Below are 20,816 nucleotides of genomic sequence, written 5' to 3' on the forward strand. Positions count from 1 at the left end.
ACAATTTTGAAAGGGTGCCAATAATTTTGTCCAGCCCATTTTTGGAGTTTGGTGACATTATGTCCAATTAGCTTTTTTTCCTCCCTGTTTTGGTTTAATTCCAACAGACACAAAGGGAATAAACATGTGTATAGCAAAAAATGTGTTTTCTGTGAGAAATACTTAATTTTCTTGAAAAATTTCAGGGGTGCCAACATTTACCGCCATGACTGTACATTTCAGAACTAAACTGGTGATTTGTACAGAGGAGGCTGATAGTTACAGCAGTTCTGACATAAACGCAAAAATAAAAGAACACCCCCATGTGATCCCATTTTGGAAACTATGCTCCTCAAGGAAGGTAATAAGGGGTGCGGTGAGCCTTAATACTCCACAGGTGTTTGAAACATTTTTGTCAAATGGGGTATTTCTCACAGAAAGGTCGCTCCAATTCACTTCAAGCTTAACTGGTCCCTGAAAAATTCCCATTTAGAATTTTTTGTGAAAATTTGGAAAATTGCTGCTATACTTTGAAGCTCTCTAATGTTTTCAGAAAGTAAAAACATGTCAACTTCATGATGCCACCATAGAGTTGAAAAATGCTAAATTTTCAAAATTTTTATGAAAGTTTGGGAATTTTTTTTTACCAAGAAATGATGCAAGTATTGAAGAAAATTTACCACTAACATAAAGTAGAATATGTCACGAAAAAACGATCTCGGAATCAGAATGAAAAATATAAGAATCTCAGAGTTATTAATGCATAAAGTTACAGTGGTCAGATTTGAAAAAAGGGCTCAGTCCTTAAAGCGCAACTGTCATCATATTTTGACCCTCCCAGACCACTATAATGGTGTTCCAGATGATTATGAGGTGACTGCAGCCATTTTCCTTTATTGCTGTTTGTTCTTCTTTTCTTACTAATAAAAACCTTTTATCCAGAAGTCAGGCACAGTCGGATAGGCGTGACTTGGGGTTCACCAAGCCCCGGCGCGCCTATCCTGCCTTCCAGCGCTGGGACCGCTGTCTTACTACACAGTGCATCCACAGCGCATGCGCCCAACCCGTTGGCTCTAACGTGCGCGCCCGCGTCCTGAATTGACAGAGCGAGTGCTTGCTCCCGACGTCTATGCGCTCAGTGTGCATGTGTTGTACTAAAGGCAGTGAGCGGACGAGCGTCTGCCTCTAGTACAGCACATGCGCACTAAGCGCACAGACATTGGGAGAGAGAGCTCTGTCAACTCGACGTGGTGGCACACGCACGTTAGAGATGATGGGTCCGGCGCATGCGCTGTGAATGCTCTGTGTAGTAAGACACAGCGGTCCCAGCACTGGAAGGCAGGATAGGCGTGGCGGCAGGGCTTGGCGGACCCCAAGCCACGCCTATCCGACTGTGCCTGACTTCTGGATAAAAGGTTTTTATAAGTTTTTATAAGTAAGAAACGGAGAACAAACAGTATTAAAGGTAAATGGCCGCAGACCATATGATGAAAGTTGCGCTTTAAGGTGAAAATAGGCTGAGTCCCTAAGGGCTTAAAGGTTTTGTTTGATGAAACCAATAATATTAATGATCACTCACGGCAGATCCGTCAAATGCACGCCCTTTTTACTTCGCTGCTATTTAACAACTAGGAAGATACATGTGTTTAATTGATTCAGGAAAATAAATGTACAGTGTTTATCATACTAATGCATTTTATTTGCACACGCTTTTTATTTCACTGCTATGTTACAACCTGTAGGTAGATTATTTGTGCTTAATCCCTGAAGATGTGAGTAAAGGCGCTATGCTGTGTTTATGGTTTTCTGTATGTATTGATATTGCTATTATACAGGTCTGCCACAGCACAGCTTTGCTCAGTTTTTTTTTTTCTTGATGAGCCTTGACAAAAGTATGCTGGGCTTTGTGGTACATAATTAAGCTTAGGAAGGTCCCCCTATGATCAGCCTACACACACAGGCTGGGAATTATCATTTCTTTCCTGAGGATCCTTGTATAGCCCCAGCAGGATTTGTGCACTGTGGATGTTATGGTTAGTATCAGGCTTCTGGCTCTAGGATAATAATGTGGAGGAATGAGCCAGAAAGTTGAAATTACATCAGGGCTGAATAGTACAACAAATGCCCCACACAAAATTTGTGTCTCCTTATATCCTTTCACAGTACTAGTGCCCTCTGTGCCTCTTCACAGTGATGGAGCCCCCTTAAAGGGGTATTCCAGGATTTTTTTATTTGACTGTGCTACAGGGGCTATTAAGTTAGTGTACGTCATAATATAGTTTCAGTACCAGTGTTTAATGGTGGTCTCGTAATTCTTCTGTGATTTTGGCCCCAATGTTCATTTGTAATAGCATACAAAATGAGTGTCATCTCAGGTTTTCCCAGGTTGCAGTGCAGCCCGAGACATTACATCACTAGTAAGGTGTTCAGAGGGAGCCTGTCTGTGCTTCAATGGGTGGAGCAACCACTGGGTGGGAGGGAAACCCAGACACCCTGGTCAGAAAACACTGGTCTATTGGAAGGGATCATAGGTGTGTTTCAATGGGTGGGGTGGCTGATTTGTGGCAGGAAGAAAAGTGACCTCACACTTACAAACAAGGAATTATAGGACATGTAGTTTGAGAGAATGAACTCAAACAGAAAATAGCCAGTTCACAAAAAGATAGCCAGAGCGTTATGGTAATCTTACAACGTAGCCCTTTAGACCTAAGACAAGCACAGATCCTTCCTAAGGATGTCCATTACTGTCTGGCAGGTAAGTACTAAAATTAACTTATATAGTGGATAACCCCTTTATTCCCACCAACAGGAATAGTGTGCCCATACTCAGGACTTAGTTTCCTTTACACAGAAATTGTGCCACCATCTCAATGTCCTCTTAGTGCCCCCACTAACTAATGCTTTTATTATTAATAATTAATAGAACAGATCACACAAACATACTATTATTTTAACATGCCAATTATGTTAACACAAACACAATTAAGAAAAAGATAAAAGACAACATGTCCTTTAACCTTTCAATATCTAATGAGTGAATTCTTAACATTTGAGTAAAACATTTCCCACATTCTAAGCATGAAACGGCTTCTCTCCTATGTGACTTCTCTCATGTTGAACAAGATGTGATTTCTGAGTGAAACATTTGTCTCATTCTGAACATGAAAATGGCCTCTCTCCTGTGTGAACTATTTGGTGTTTTAGAAGAACTGATCTCTCAGTAAAACATTTTCCACATTCTGAACATGAAAAGGGCTTCTCCCCTGTGTGAGTTCTTTGATGCTTCACAAGATCCGATTTCCGAGTAAGACATTTTCCACATTCTGAACATGTAAATCGCTTCTCCCCAGTGTGGGTTCTCCTATGTTGAACAAGATTTGACTTGATAGTAAAACATTTCCCACATTCTGAACAAGAAAATGGCTTCTCCCCTGTGTGAGTTCGTCGATGAATAACAACATCCGATTTCCGAGTAAAACATTTTCCACATTCTGAACATGAAAATAACTTCTCCCCAGTGTGGGTTTTCCAATGTTGAACAAGATTTGACTTCATAGTAAAACATTTTCCACATTCTGAACATGAAAACGGCTTCTGTCCAATGTGAGTTTTAAGATGTTCAACAAGTCTTGACTTCTTGGTAAAACAATGCCCACATTCTGAACATGAAAATGGCTTCTCCCCTTCGTGAATTCTCTGCTGTTGAACAAGAAGTAATTTTCTATTTAAACATTTTCCACATTCTGAATATGAAAATAGCTTCTCACCTATGTGAATTCCCTGATGCAGAACAAGACTCGATTTCTTGAAAAAACAACGTCCACATTCTGAGCATGATGAAAGCTTCTCCCCTGTGTACGTTTTTTGAAGTTGGAAAACATTTGAATCCTGAGTAAAACATTTCCCACATTCTGAACATGGAAATAGCTTCTCCCCTGTGGGAGATTTTTGGTACTCAACACTTATACTATTACTTTTATTTTGCATAACATCCTGTGATGAATGAGAAGACAGGACCTGTATATAAGGATGAGATGACAGATCTTGGCTGTGAAGGGCTGAGGGTGTATCTGGGATAATGGAATGTTCTTCATATGTATCTTGTGTGATATCATCATCTGCTTTATAATCTGAAGATATAAGATTCTCCTCTGATCTCCTGCTACAAGAATCTGCAGAGAATAACACAGATTTTATTATATTTGAGTCATAACCATAAAATTTTCCTGTATTTATCGTTTTTATAAGTGCAGAATGATTCCAGAATATGATGGAACATTCTCTCCATCACTCCGGTCTGTTGTGTCCGTGTATTGTCTCATCCCCCAGTCTGTCTCCACTGATGGCCCTGACTGTTCCCATGTATGTGCCCCTACCCCTGTATACACCATACGGCTTCTTCATTACATTCACTTTCATACCTACCCCCCATTTATATGTTCAGTGGATTCTCCCCACATCGGCCCCTCTCTCCTCCCCTCCCCCATGTATGTGCCCCTACCCCTGTATACACCATACGGCTTCTTCATTACATTCACTTTCATACCTACCCCCCATTTATGTGTTCAGTGGATTCTCCCCACATCGGCCCCTCCCCTCCCCCATGTATGTGCCCCTACCCCTGTATACACCATACGGCTTCTTCATTACATTCACCTTCATACCTGCCCCCCATTTATGTGTTCAGTGGATTCTCCCCACATCGGCCCCTCTCTCCTCCCCTCCCCCATGTATGTGCCCCTACCCCTGTATACACCATACGGCTTCTTCATTACATTCACTTTCATACCTACCCCCCATTTATGTGTTCAGTGGATTCTCCCCACATCGGCCCCTCTCTCCTCCCCCATGTATGTGCCCCTACCCCTGTATACACCATACGGCTTCTTCATTACATTCACTTTCATACCTACCCCCCATTTATGTGTTCAGTGGATTCTCCCCACATCCGCCCCTCCCCTCCCCCATGTATGTGCCCCTACCCCTGTATACACCATACGGCTTCTTCATTACATTCACTTTCATACCTACCCCCCATTTATGTGTTCAGTGGATTCTCCCCACATCCGCCCCTCTCTCCTCCCCTCCCCCATGTATGTGCCCCTACCCCTGTATACACCATACGGCTTCTTCATTACATTCACTTTCATACATACCCCCCCATTTATGTGTTCAGTGGATTCTCCCCACATCGGCCCCTCTCTCCTCCCCTCCCCCATGTCTACCAATATCTGCAGGGGATTCTCTCTCCCTCCAGGTCCAGCAAGTTATAGCAGTGATGGCACTACTTCTTTATTGTTACAGAAGGCTGTAAACAAACCCCTTCATAAACCCATCAATCACTATACGGATGCGTTTTAACTACAAAGGTGTCATCTTCCACGAGGACGCTATCCCACAATGCACTTACCAATGGGGTAAAGGGGTATTAAAGGGGTACTCCAGCCCTAAGACATCTTATCCTCTATCCAAAGGATAGGAGATAAGATGTCTGACCGAGGGGGTCCCGCCGCTGGGGACCCCCACAATCTAGCATGCAGCACCCACCTGTGAGCACAGCAGGAAGCGCTGGAGGCTCTAAGTCTTATGTCTCCCGACCACATCACGACTCCTCCCCGTATGATGTCACGCCCCGCCCCCTCAATGCAAGTCTATGGGAGGGGGCGTGACGGCCGTCACGCCCCCTCCCATAGACTTGCATTGAAGGGACGGGTCGTGATGTCACACAGGGGCGGAGCCATGATGTCATGATACTCCGTCCCCGTGGTCGGGAGACATAAGACTTGGAGCCTCCAGCGCTTCCTACAGTGCTCACAGGTGGGTATTCTGACCTTAGGCATCTTGAGGGGAATTCAAAAGTCTTTTGTGTGACTTTTCCTATAGATTATATATGAAAGTGAACTACCATGTGCAGTGCATTATGCTAGTTTTATGCAGTGGTGATTGATTCATGATGTGCGACTTTTCTCTGAAAGTCGCACAAAAGTCGCAGCTTCCGTCCTTTACACACTAACCCACACCAATTTACATCATCCCTGAAAAGTAGTCTAAGCACCCTAGACCCCCAACACCCAACCACCCCCCCGCTCCCAGACCTACTCTGCAATCCTAACAGCGTCTCATCCGACGTCCCTTCCTCCATGGGATGATGTTGCCCGTCCCTTTCCCTACAGATGTACCTGCTACACACCAAGCCCCCCTGCCGCACAACGCCACCCCCTCCCCCCGCATGACCCCAGACCCCCTAATGAAACTCCTTTCCCAGCATATGCGCCCGGACTGGACTTGGACACATCCACGTAACATGCGAAAGAAGAAGATGTCCAGCGCAGACTCGTAGAGCAGGAACTTCTTTATTAAGAATGTACAGTTGCCATGGGAAACAACAAGGACTCAAGTAACAAGACTCAAGCAACGTAACAAGTAAAATACTGACCCATAGAGCCGAAACGCATCACGTCACTTGAGTCCTTGTTGTTTCCCATGGCAACTGTACATTCTTAATAAAGAAGTTCCTGCTCTACAAGTTGGCACTGGACAATTTCTTCCTCTATAATTAGCTGTCCTATCTGGGGATTTAACCCTGGATCAGCTAGTCAAAAGACAGCAATGCACCTACCCTCTGTGCTACTGCTTATTATTTTAACAGAATTGTTTTAGAACTTATCCTTAAAGAGTAGCTCCCACCATCCTTTTTTTTTTCTGTCCCTGCCTATTGCACATCTATCCCTAACCCCCTCCCTGCCTTTAAATTGAATTTTTACCATTAAAAATGGCTTTTTGATGTCACTGATGCCTGCTGGGGGGGCTGACTTCTGCCCTTAGCTCATCTATACAGGGTGCCTCCAGCTGTTTCACCACTACAACTCACAGCTTGCCCTGACATCTATTGGCTGTCAGGGCATGCTGGGAGTTGTATGGTGAAACAACTGGAGGCACCCTGTGTTGAAAACAATATATCTTTGTTATGGCCGCAACCCACTCTATCCACTGTTTTTTGACTAACTGATCCCATAAGGTTCTGGATTCAATCCCCAAACAGGGACAGATGATTATAGAATTACTCACTGTGTCTGAACAGGTGGAAAAAGTAGGAGAGCTGTGAGTAACATTTTCAGTAATGTTCCCGAGCGCCAAATTCATCAAGGGGCGTGTGACTTTTCATGAATTTGGCACACAGAGTTAAAAAACAAGGCGAATTTTCATGACTAAAATAGTAACAAAAAGTAGACAAGTATTGATGAATTCCCCTCCTTTGGATACGGGATAAGATGTCTTATCGTGGGGATCATTATATGCCGGGTGCTGCTCCCGAGACTTGACGTCAAGCCACGCCCCCTCATGATGTCACAACACACCCCTTCATTCATGTCTAAGGGAGGGGGTGTGATGGTGTCACAACCCCTCCCATAGACATGAATGGAGGGGTCATGGTGTGACATGACGAGGGTGCGTGACGTGACATGGTGCACATAATGTCAGGTGCTGCACAGAGATCGCGGGCGGTCACATTGGCGGGCCCTCCGCAATCAGACATCTTATCCCCTATCCTTTTGTATAGGGGATAAGATGTCTAAGGCTGAAATACCCCTTTAACAGAAACAGTCCCTTCTGTGATCAGGACTTAAGGACTCAGGGTTTTTCCGTTTTTGCATTTTCGTTTTTTGCTCCTTACCTTTAAAAAATCTTAATTCTTTCAATTTTGCACCTAAAAATCCATATGATGTCTTATTTTTTGCGCCACCAATTCTACTTTGTAATGATATCAGTCATTTTACCCAACAATCTAAGGAAAAACGGAAGAAAAAAAGCCATTTTGTGGCAGTGTGTGCAGTGTTATAGGTCCCTATGGGATAACAATGATCAGTATAAGAGATCAGAGTGTGCAGTGTTATAGGTCCCTATGGGATAACAATGATCAGTATAAGAGATCAGTGTGTGCAGTGTTATAGGTCCCTATGGGACCTATAACACTGCAAAAAAAATGTAAAAAAAAAGTGTTAATAAAGGTGATTTAACCCCTTCCCTAATAAAAGTTTGAATCACCCCCCTTTTCCCATAAAAAAAAAATAAAACAGTGTAAAAAAATAAAAAATAAACATATGTGGTATCGCCGCGTGCGTAAATGTCCGAACTATAAAAATATATCATTAATTAAACCGCACGGTCAATGGCGTACGCGCAAAAAAGATTCCAAAGTTCAAAAAAGCGTATTTTGGTCACTTTTTATACCATTAAAAAAATGAATAAAAAGTGATCAAAAAGTCCGATCAAAACAAAAATCATACCGATAAAAACTTCAGATCACGGTGCATAAAATGAGCCCTCATACCGCCCTGTACGTGGAAAAATAAAAAAGTTATAGGGGTCAGAAGAGGACATTTTTAAACGTATAAATTTTCCTGCATGTAGTTATGATATTTTCCAGAAGTGCGAAAAAATCAAACCTATATAAGTAGGGTATCATTTTAATTCGGACATTTACGCACGTGGCGATACCACATATGTTTATTTTTATTTATCAAACTTTTATTAGAGAAGGGGTTAAATTATCTTAATTTGCTCTTTTTTTTTTTTTTTTTTGCAATGTTATAGCTCCCATAGGAGACTATAACACTGCACACACTGATCTCTTATACTGATCATTGTTATCCCATAGGAGACTATAACACTGCACACACTGATCTCTTATACTGATCATTATTATCCCATAGGAGACTATAACACTGCACACACTGATCTCTTATACTGATCATTATTATCCCATAGGAGACTATAACACTGCACACACTGATCTCTTACATTGGTTATTGTTATCCCATAGGAGACTATAACACTGCACACGCTGATCTCTTATACTGATCACTGTTATCCCATAGGAGACTATAACACTGCACACACTGATCTCTTATACTGATCATTGTTATCCCATAGGGACCTATAACACTGCACACACTGATCTCTTATACTGATCATTATTATCCCATAGGAGACTATAACACTGCACACACTGATCTCTTACATTGGTTATTGTTATCCCATAGGGGACTATAACACTGCACACACTGATCTCTTATACTGATCATTATTATCCCATAGGAGACTATAACACTGCACACACTGATCTCTTACATTGGTTATTGTTATCCCATAGGAGACTATAACACTGCACACACTGACCTCTTATACTGATCATTGTTATCCCATAGGAGACTATAACACTGCACACACTGATCTCTTACATTGGTTATTGTTATCCCATAGGGGACTATAACACTGCACACACTGACCTCTTATACTGATCATTGTTATCCCATAGGAGACTATAACACTGCACACACTGATCTCTTACATTGGTTATTGTTATCCCATAGGGGACTATAACACTGCACACACTGATCTCTTATACTGATCATTATTATCCCATAGGAGACTATAACACTGCACACACTGATCTCTTACATTGGTTATTGTTATCCCATAGGAGACTATAACACTGCACACACTGATCTCTTATACTGATCATTATTATCCCATAGGAGACTATAACACTGCACACACTGATCTCTTACATTGGTTATTGTTATCCCATAGGAGACTATAACACTGCACACACTGATCTCTTATACTGATCATTATTATCCCATAGGAGACTATAACACTGCACACACTGATCTCTTATACTGATCATTATTATCCCATAGGAGACTATAACACTGCACACACTGATCTCTTACATTGGTTATTGTTATCCCATAGGGGACTATAACACTGCACACACTGACCTCTTATACTGATCATTGTTATCCCATAGGAGACTATAACACTGCACACACTGATCTCTTACATTGGTTATTGTTATCCCATAGGGGACTATAACACTGCACACACTGATCTCTTATACTGATCATTATTATCCCATAGGAGACTATAACACTGCACACACTGATCTCTTACATTGGTTATTGTTATCCCATAGGAGACTATAACACTGCACACACTGATCTCTTACATTGGTTATTGTTATCCCATAGGGGACTATAACACTGCACACACTGACCTCTTATACTGATCATTGTTATCCCATAGAAGACTATAACACTGCACACACTGATCTCTTACACTGATCATTATTATCCCATTGGAGACTATAACACTGCACACACTGATCTCTTATACTGATCATTATTATCCCATAGGGACCTATAACACTGCACACACTGATCTCTTATACTGATCATTATTATCCCATAGGAGACTATAACACTGCACACACTGATCTCTTATACTGATCATTATTATCCCATAGGGACCTATAACACTGCACACACTGATCTCTTATACTGATCATTGTTATCCCATAGGGGACTATAACACTGCACACACTGATCTCTTACATTGGTTATTGTTATCCCATAGGAGACAATAACACTGCACACACTGATCTCTTATACTGATCATTGATATCCCATAGGAGACTATAACACTGCACACACTGATCTCTTATACTGATCATTGTTATCCCATAGGGACCTATAACACTGCACACACTGATCTCTTATACTGATCATTATTATCCCATAGGAGACTATAACACTGCACACACTGATCTCTTACATTGGTTATTGTTATCCCATAGGGGACTATAACACTGCACACACTGATCTCTTATACTGATCATTATTATCCCATAGGAGACTATAACACTGCACACACTGATCTCTTACATTGGTTATTGTTATCCCATAGGAGACTGTAACACTGCACACACTGATCTCTTACATTGGTTATTGTTATCCCATAGGGGACTATAACACTGCACACACTGACCTCTTATACTGATCATTGTTATCCCATAGGAGACTATAACACTGCACACACTGATCTCTTACATTGGTTATTGTTATCCCATAGGGGACTATAACACTGCACACACTGATCTCTTATACTGATCATTATTATCCCATAGGAGACTATAACACTGCACACACTGATCTCTTACATTGGTTATTGTTATCCCATAGGAGACTATAACACTGCACACACTGATCTCTTATACTGATCATTATTATCCCATAGGAGACTATAACACTGCACACACTGATCTCTTACATTGGTTATTGTTATCCCATAGGAGACTATAACACTGCACACACTGATCTCTTATACTGATCATTATTATCCCATAGGAGACTATAACACTGCACACACTGATCTCTTATACTGATCATTATTATCCCATAGGAGACTATAACACTGCACACACTGATCTCTTACATTGGTTATTGTTATCCCATAGGAGACTGTAACACTGCACACACTGATCTCTTACATTGGTTATTGTTATCCCATAGGGGACTATAACACTGCACACACTGACCTCTTATACTGATCATTGTTATCCCATAGGAGACTATAACACTGCACACACTGATCTCTTACATTGGTTATTGTTATCCCATAGGGGACTATAACACTGCACACACTGATCTCTTATACTGATCATTATTATCCCATAGGAGACTATAACACTGCACACACTGATCTCTTACATTGGTTATTGTTATCCCATAGGAGACTATAACACTGCACACACTGATCTCTTACATTGGTTATTGTTATCCCATAGGGGACTATAACACTGCACACACTGACCTCTTATACTGATCATTGTTATCCCATAGAAGACTATAACACTGCACACACTGATCTCTTACACTGATCATTATTATCCCATTGGAGACTATAACACTGCACACACTGATCTCTTATACTGATCATTATTATCCCATAGGGACCTATAACACTGCACACACTGATCTCTTATACTGATCATTATTATCCCATAGGAGACTATAACACTGCACACACTGATCTCTTATACTGATCATTATTATCCCATAGGGACCTATAACACTGCACACACTGATCTCTTATACTGATCATTGTTATCCCATAGGGGACTATAACACTGCACACACTGATCTCTTACATTGGTTATTGTTATCCCATAGGAGACAATAACACTGCACACACTGATCTCTTATACTGATCATTGATATCCCATAGGAGACTATAACACTGCACACACTGATCTCTTATACTGATCATTGTTATCCCATAGAAGACTATAACACTGACCACACTTATCTCTTATACTGATCATTGATATCCCATAGACTATAACACTGCACACACTGATCTCTTATACTGATCATTGTTATACCATAGGAGACTATAACACTGCACACACTGATCTCTTATATTGATCATTGTTATCCCATAGGAGACTATAACACTGCACACACTGATCTTTTACATTGATCATTGTTATCCCATAGGAGACTATAACACTGCACACACTGATCTCTTATACTGATCATTGATATCCCATAGGAGACTATAACACTGCACACACTGATCTCTTATACTGATCATTGTTATCCCATAGGAGACTATAACACTGCCCACACTAATCTCTTATACTGATCATTGATATCCCATAGAAGACTATAACACTGCACACACTGATCTCTTATACTGATCATTGTTATCCCATAGTAGACTATAACACTGCCCACACTGATCTCTTATACTGATCATTGTTATCCCATAGGGGGCTATAACACTGTACACACTGATCTTTTACAGTGATCAATGGTTTCTCATAGGAAACCATTGATCAATGATTCTATCGCTTGACTGCTCATGCCTGGATCTCAGGCTCTGAGCAGTCATTCGGCGATCGAACAACAGGAGGCAAGGTAAGGGACCCTCCTGATGTCCTACAGCTGTTCGGGATTTCGCCGTGGCAATCCCGAACAGCCCCCTGAGCTAACCGGCAATGTTTTACTTTCACTTTAGACGTGGCATTCAACTTTGACCGCCACGTGCCGCGATCAGTGCTGCTATTAGCCACGGGTCTCGGCCGTTGTTAGAGGCCGGGCCCGACCCGCTATGACTGTGGCCCTGCATTATAGAACGGGAGCGGACTCAGGACGTACAGGTATGCCCTGAGTCCATAAGGGGTTAAAACATCGGCAACAAATGTAGAATTAACCTGCTAAGTATGAAGAGCGTAAATTTACGCCCTTGGCATCCGGGATTTGACACACCAGGGCGTAAATGTATGCCCTGGAGGGTTTAGTAACTTTAAAGCGAGCGCTGAAGCTGCGCTCGCTTAAGAGCAGCGAGTGTCGGCTACTCTCAGCGGCTACTTCCCACTAGAGATGAGCAAATTTACAGTGATTCGATTCGTCATGAACCTCACGGCTCGGCAGTTGATAACTTTATCCTGCATAAATTAGTTCAGCTTTCAGGTGCTCCGGTGGCTGGAAAAGGTGGATACAGTCCTAGGAAAGAGTCTCCAGCCCATCGGAGCACCTGAAAGCTGAACTAATTTATGCAGGATAAAGTTATCAACTGCCGAGCTGTGAGGTTCATGACAAATCGAATCACTGTATATTCGCTCATCTCTAGTTCCCACCACTGTCCATCATTAACCCTTTAGAAGCTGTGATCAATGCCGATCACGTCGTCTAAAGTGAAAGCAAAAGTTGCCAGCTAGCTCAGTGTAGCTCATCGAATGCCTGCTATGATGAGTTAAAATAGCCAAGGAGGGTTCCCTTCCCTGACCTTGGTGCTTCCCACTCCAGGACGTGACTCTTCTCTGCAGTAAGTGGTTACTACTCACCTGGGCGTTCACATGTAGGAATGTCCTCCTTATACTGCTCATCATTGCTCACATCTGTCTCTTCTTCTTCCTTTATGTCTGTAACATTAATATAGATCAGATCTTTCCCTGTAGTAATGTCCTCCATATTCTGCTCATAAAGAGGACGGGGACACCTCTCTGGTGCTGTTCTCTTACTGGATCTGACTGTAGGGAACACATACAGAGACTGAATTCATTCTTTACATACAAATAATGAGAGGACGTGTGTATATAGTCATGTCTATTACCTGGTGATGTGAGGGGCTGCTGATCCTCCATCATCACCTGATCCTTGTACTGATCCTTGTGTCCTTCTACATACTCCCACTCCTCCATGGAGAAATAGACCGCCACATCCTGACACCTTATAGGAACCTGACACATAATGATACAGTCATCACCCCGACCCCTCCAGTGGTGTTACTGTATAATGTCCCAGCATTCCCAGCAGTGTCACCTCTCCAGTCATCACCAGACCCCTCCATTACTGTATAATGTCCCAGCAGTGTCACCTCTCCAGTCATCACCAGACCCCTCCATTACTGTATAATGTCCCAGCATTGTCACCTCTCCAGTCATCACCAGACCCCTCCATTACTGTATAATGTCCAGCAGTGTCACCTCTCCAGTCATCACCAGACCCCTCCATTACTGTATAATGTCCCAGCAGTGTCACCTCTCCAGTCCTCACCAGACCCCTCCATTACTGTATAATGTCCCAGCAGTGTCACCTCTCCAGTCATCACCAGACCCCTCCATTACTGTATAATGTCCCAGCAGTGTCACCTCTCCAGTCATCACCAGACCCCTCCATTACTGTATAATGTCCCAGCAGTGTCACCTCTCCAGTCATCACCAGACCCCTCCATTACTGTATAATGTCCCAGCAGTGTCACCTCTCCAGTCATCACCAGACCCCTCCATTACTGTATAATGTCCCAGCAGTGTCACCTCTCCAGTCATCACCAGACCCCTCCATTACTGTATAATGTCCCAGCAGTGTCACCTCTCCAGTCATCACCAGACCCCTCCATTACTGTATAATGTCCCAGCAGTGTCACCTCTCCAGTCATCACCAGACCCCTCCATTACTGTATTATGTCCCAGCAGGGTCACCTCTCCAGTCATCACCAGACCCCTCCATTACTGTATAATGTCCCAGCAGTGTCACCTCTCCAGTCATCACCAGACTCCTCCATTACTGTATAATGTCCCAGCATTCCTAGCAGTGTCACCTCTCCAGTCATCACCAGACTCCTCCATTACTGTATAATGTCCCAGCATTCCCAGCAGTGTCACCTCTCCAGTTATCACCAGACCCCTCCATTACTGTATAATGTCCCAGCAGTGTCACCTCTCCAGTCATTACAAGACCCCTCCATTACTGTATAATGTCCCAGCAGTGTCACCTCTCCAGTCATTACCAGACCCCTCCATTACTGTATAATGTCCCAGCAGTGTCACCTCTCCAGTCATCACCAGACCCCTCCATTACTGTATAATGTCCCAGCAGTGTCACCTCTCCAGTCATCACCAGACCCCTCCATTACTGTATAATGTCCCAGCATTCCCAGCAGTGTCACCTCTCCAGTCATTACCAGACCCCTCCATTACTGTATAATGTCCCAGCATTCCCAGCAGTGTCACCTCTCCAGTCATCACCAGACCCCTCCATTACTGTATAATGTCCCAGCGGTGTCACCTCTCCAGTCATCACCAGACCCCTCCATTACTGTATAATGTCCCAGCATTCCCAGCAGTGTCACCTCTCCAGTCATTACCAGACCCCTCCATTACTGTATAATGTCCCAGCATTCCCAGCAGTGTCACCTCTCCAGTCATCACCAGACCCCTCCATTACTGTATAATGTCCCAGCGGTGTCACCTCTCCAGTCATCACTAGACCCCTCCATTACTGTATAATGTCCCAGCAGGGTCACCTCTCCAGTCAGCAGCTCCATCATCTTGTTGATGAGTTCTCGGATCTTCTGTTCGTCCATTTCCTCATGTATCAGGGAGTGAGGTGGGGGCCCTGGGATTGGGCTCAGGGTTCTTCCCCATCCTTCACACTCAGGGGCCCGACAGCGCCCACTAGAGGACTTCTTCACTACTGTGTAATCCTGTGTATGGAGAGACACATTAATATCCCTACATACATTCCCAGAATCCCTCACCTCTCCAGTCATATCCATCTGTTATTACATAGATAAGAATGAGGTCATGTGACATCACTCCCAGAATCCCTCACCTCTCCAGTCATATCCATCTGTTATTACATAGATAAGAATGAGGTCATGTGACATCACTTCCAGAATCCCTCACCTCTCCAGTCATATCCATCTGTTATTACATAGATAAGAATGAGGTCATGTGACATCACTCCCAGAATCCCTCACCTCTTCAGTCATATCCATCTGTTATTACATAGATAAGAATGAGGTCATGTGACATCACTCCCAGAATCCCTCACCTCTCCAGTCATATCCATCTGTTATTACATAGATAAGAATGAGGTCATGTGACATCACTCCCAGAATCCCTCACCTCTCCAGTCATATCCATCTGTTATTACATACATAAGAATGAGGTCATGTGGCATCACTCCCAGAATCCGTCACCTCTCCAGTCATATCCATGTTATTACATAGATAAGAATGAGGTCATGTGACATCACTTCCAGAATCCCTCACCTCTCCAGTCATATCCATCTGTTATTACATAGATAAGAATGAGGTCATGTGACATCACTCCCAGAATCCCTCACCTCTCCAGTCATTTCCATCTGTTATTACATAGATAAGAATGAGGTCATGTGACATCACTCCCAGAATCCCTCACCTCTCCAGTAATATCCATCTGTTATTACATAGATAAGAATGAGGTCATGTGACATCACTCCCAGAATCCCTCACCTCTCCAGTCATATCCATCTGTTATTACATAGATAAGAATGAGGTCATGTGACATCACTCCCAGAATCCCTCATCTCTCCAGTCATATCCATCTGTTATTACATAGATAAGAATGAGGTCATGTGACATCACTCCCAGAATCCCTCACCTCTCCAGTCATATCCATCTGTTATTACATAGATAAGAATGAGGTCATGTGACATCACTCCCAGAATCCCTCACCTCTCCAGTCATATCCATCCGTTATTACATAGATAAGAATGAGGTCATGTGACATCACTCCCAGAATCCCTCACCTCTCCAGTCATATCCATCTGTCATTACATAGATAAGAATGAGGTCATGTGACATCACTCCCAGAATCCCTCACCTCTCCAGTCATATCCATCTGTTATTCCATAGATAAAAATGGTCATGTGACATCACTCCCAGAATCCCTCACCTCTCCAGTCATATCCATCTGTTATTACATAGATAAGAATGAGGTCATGTGACATCACTCCCAGAATCCCTCACCTCTCCAGTAAGCCGGAAGAGTATCTGTAGGGTGAGGTTTATGATCCTGTCGGCCATCTTGTTCCTGTCTCTCTCCATGGTTGATGGGTCATCCAGGAGAATTCTCTTATATAGAAGATATCAGCAGAGGATCCTGGATTGGAGAAACCTGAAGGGAAGAAGAGGAGACGATGATAAACCGCACCAGATTCTATGGAGAAATAAAATCCATTTCCTGTAGATAATCTGGGGAAACATCTGAGGAGACATTATAGTCACAATCATGGAATCAGGGGATCCATCATAGTCTGGGGCGGAGTCATGGGGGATGGGCAGAATATGGAGACAGGAATCCAACGCTGTTTAGTTCTCACTGACGTGAGGTTTTTGGCTTTTTAACTATATTTTTTTCTGGGTGCTGGAAGTTTCTATTTCCTCCATTCTACACAGGATCTGGCCCGATGCCTTCTCCATGTTCCAGCAACAGGACCTCACTTTCTCTGTTGGACGGTGTTCGCATGGGTGATGAGTAGTGACTAATGGACGTTTTCATGCATGAGGATGTCAGGGCATGCTGGGAGTTGTAGTTTTTCAATAGTTTCCATTTGTGGAACAGTGCTTCTATGTAACCGAATGTTGTTATGGAGTTGTGAAAACATAGAAGTGTCGCTCTACAGCCTACTGTACATCATTTTAGTTATTTTGCGTTTTTTACTAATTAGTCGTACCAATAATCGGTCAATTAATCGAATTTAAAAATTATAATTAGCTGCAGCTCTAGTGGTGAGCTGACTTGTGATTTTGTTTCATTGTCGAATGTAGAATAGTGAAATGTGTCCATGGTGAAATCATCATTACGGATGACCATGAGGCCGCTCAGGATCATAGCCCCTAAAAGAAGTGTCTGCTACCCGGAGGAAGGAGACGGATCAGCTGACAGGATGGGCGGGGAGGTGACCTGCAGCCCTTCACCATCCAGACATCCCCTGGGGGGCAGTATAGGCAGGAGATCAGCTAAATGAATGCCGGCCGGCACAGAGCTTCCACAGAGCTTTGATTGTGTGATCTAAAGGGTTAATGATGATGACCAACACTAGTGGTGAGTGCTGGCTGCTTATAGCTCCTGAGCTCACCTCAAAGTCCCATAGAGGGTGAAGAGTGTTATTATGTACTGTGTCCTTAAGGGGTTAATAATAAACATCCCCAATAATCCTGATCTGATGGTGACCGCATACACATACCTGTATCTGTAGAGGAGCCGTGTACTTACAGGACCTGCGATGATGTCACCGTCATGTGATCAGTCACATGGAGGAAGAAGGGAGGGGTCAAAGAGTCACACACAACACAACAGCAGTGACTGCCCCACTAGGACCTGCTCTGTATCTGCTACATGCTGGAGGTGTAGGATCATGTCACTCCCTAACTCCTCCCCTCCTCCATGTGACTGATCACATGACTGTGACATCATGGCAAGTCCTGTAAGCACACTCTATAGAGCGCTGCGGGATGGGTTTGTACTATTAACCCCTTGAGGACAGATTGACTTTTCATTTTTGCACCTTCTAATAATCCTAAGAGACCCTTGTAGACCCAGTTTTTGAATTTTTGCAAGGGGAAATAGAATACGCACCACAAAATTTGTAACCCAAACCTCTCGAGTAAGGAAATACCTTATATGTGTATGTCAAGTGTTCTGCGGGCGCAGTAGAGGGCTCAGAAGGGAAGTAGCGACAATGGGATTTTGGAGAGTGAATTTTGCTGAAATGGTTTTTGGGGGGCATGTCGCATTTAGGAAGCCTTTATGGTGCCAGAACAGCAGGAAAAAAACCACATGGCATACAATTTTGGAAACTACACCTCTCAAGGCACGTAACAAGGGATCCAGTGAGCCTTAACACCCCACAGGTGTTTGACAACTTTTTTGTTAAAGTCGCATGTGTAAATGAAAAAAAAATTTTTTCACTAAAGTGCAGTTTTTTCCCCCAAATTTACAATTTATACAAAAGGTAATGGGAGAAAATGCCCCACAAAATTTGTAACCCCATCTCTTCTGAGTATGGAAATACCCCATGTTAGGACGTAAAATGCTCTGCGGGTGATCTACAATGCTCAGAAGAGAAGGAGTCACATTTGGTTTTTGGAAAGCAAATTTAGCTGAAATGGTTTTTGGTGGGCATGTCACATTTAGGAAGCCCCTATGGTGCCAGCACAGCATAAAAACCCCACATGGCATACTATTTTGGTAACTACACCCCTCAAGGAACGTAACAAGGGGTACAGGGAGCCTTAACACCTCACAGGTGTTTCACGACTTTTTGTTAAAGTTGGATGTGTAAATAAAAAAATTCACAAAAATGCTGTTTTTTCCCCAAATTTTACATTTTTACAAGGGGTAATAGGAGAAAATGACGCCCAAAATGTTTAACCCCATTTCTTCTGAGTATGGAAATACCCCATGTGTTGACGTCAAGTGCTCTGCTGGCGAACTACAATGCTCAGAAGAGAAGAAGTCACATTTGGCTTTTGGAGAGTGAATTTGTTTGGAATGGAAGTCAGGGGCCATGTGCGTTTACAAAGCCCCCCGTGGTGCCAGAACAGTGGACCCTCCCACATGTTACCCCATTTTGGAAACTAGACCCCTCCCAGAATTTAATAAGGGGTGCAGTGAGTATTTACACCCCACTGGTGTTTGACAGATCTTTGGAACAGGGGGCTGTGCAAATGAAAAATTACATTTTTCATTTTCATGGACCACTGTTCCAAAAAGCTGACACCTGTTGGGCATAAATGCTCACTGTACCCCTTATTACATTACATGAGGGGTATAGTTTCCAAAATGTGGCCACATGTGGAGTGGAGTCCATTGTTCTGGCACTATAGGGGCTTTGTAAACACACGTGGCCTTCAATTCTGGACACATTTTCTCTTCAAAATCCCAATGGCACTCCTTCTCTTCTGAGCATTGTAGTTCGCCCGCAGAGCACTTTACATCCACATATGGGGTATGTTCTTACTCTTTTTTTTTTCCTATTTTCCCTTGTGAAAATGAAAAATTTAGGTTATAACCATTGCACCTTTAGAAGCAGTCCCACAATATGTCTAAAACCGGTTTGAGCAGCTAAAAAGAAAATACATTTACTGGATTTACCGGATGGGAACTTTAGTCCCGGACGGATTAAATAAACTCCCAGAAGTTATATTGTAACATCACCTACAAGCTTTTTGTTCACATTTGTCATCATCCTGCCGTCCCAACATTTAATACATTAGCACAATATTAATTCATCAATATATATCTCTCTCTATATATTCTGTATAGATAATTTTCTTACCTGATCGGTACGATAAGTCCCAGTGTATGCGCTGGTCGCAGAGTCTCCAAAGCGATTGCCAACATTCTGCTCGCTTTCCCGCACATCAGCTTCCCAGTGTTCATTAACATGTTAAACATCTCACTCTTGCTGCTAACACTGCCATCTACTGGTGTTTTTTTTTTTATCATAGCACCCAGCACTTTCTCCATTTCCATAAATCAATGAATACTATTGTTTTTTTGTACAGATTACGTTAGTTTTTTAAAATGGATTGATTTTTAATTCTATATTTATAGTTTTTATTATATATTGCTGCTAAAAAAAAAAATTTTCTAAGTTTGCATGACTTTTGCACATGGCTCCCCAGGTATCCCGGAAGTGGTCATCTCTTTTCAATTT

At 42.8% G+C, this 20,816-nt stretch overlaps 2 protein-coding genes across 3 annotated transcripts in view; one reads left to right on the top strand and one right to left on the bottom strand.

Annotated features, from left to right (window-relative positions):
- LOC130298204 (oocyte zinc finger protein XlCOF7.1-like) overlaps positions 1 to 20,816 on the top strand; it is a 177,118-nt gene that overhangs the window by 51,425 nt on the left and 104,877 nt on the right. The gene's annotated exons all lie outside the window — the stretch shown is intronic.
- LOC130297991 (oocyte zinc finger protein XlCOF7.1-like) lies at positions 1,603 to 20,593 on the bottom strand. Of its 2 annotated transcripts, none has more exons than XM_056550875.1 (6): positions 20,436 to 20,593; positions 17,122 to 17,269; positions 15,634 to 15,813; positions 13,942 to 14,068; positions 13,673 to 13,858; positions 1,603 to 4,151 (listed from the first exon to the last, which is right to left on the bottom strand). In XM_056550875.1, exons 2-6 carry the CDS (start codon positions 17,197 to 17,199, stop codon positions 3,130 to 3,132), a joined length of 1,593 nt encoding a protein of 530 aa, XP_056406850.1. In that variant the 5' UTR covers positions 17,200 to 17,269; positions 20,436 to 20,593; the 3' UTR covers positions 1,603 to 3,129. The 2 variants fall into 2 exon arrangements, with proteins under 2 accessions (XP_056406850.1, XP_056406844.1); XM_056550869.1 differs by lacking the exon at positions 20,436 to 20,593 and adding an exon at positions 18,342 to 18,518.

This window comes from Hyla sarda, chromosome 1, assembly GCF_029499605.1.
Source record: "Hyla sarda isolate aHylSar1 chromosome 1, aHylSar1.hap1, whole genome shotgun sequence".
NCBI lineage: Eukaryota > Metazoa > Chordata > Amphibia > Anura > Hylidae > Hyla > Hyla sarda.

What these genes read in the sequence shown, in the direction of transcription:
- LOC130297991 (XM_056550875.1), bottom strand. Translation starts at nt 17,199, where the DNA reads ATGGAGAGAGACAGGAACAAGATGGCCGACAGGATCATAAACCTCACC. An exon ending in TCTTCCGGCTTACTGGAGAG is followed by an intron (nt 15,814 to 17,121) that starts GTGAGGGATTCT and finishes CTCCATACACAG; the next exon opens with GATTACACAGTAGTGAAGAA. An exon ending in TGGAGCTGCTGACTGGAGAG is followed by an intron (nt 14,069 to 15,633) that starts GTGACCCTGCTG and finishes ATTATGTGTCAG; the next exon opens with GTTCCTATAAGGTGTCAGGA.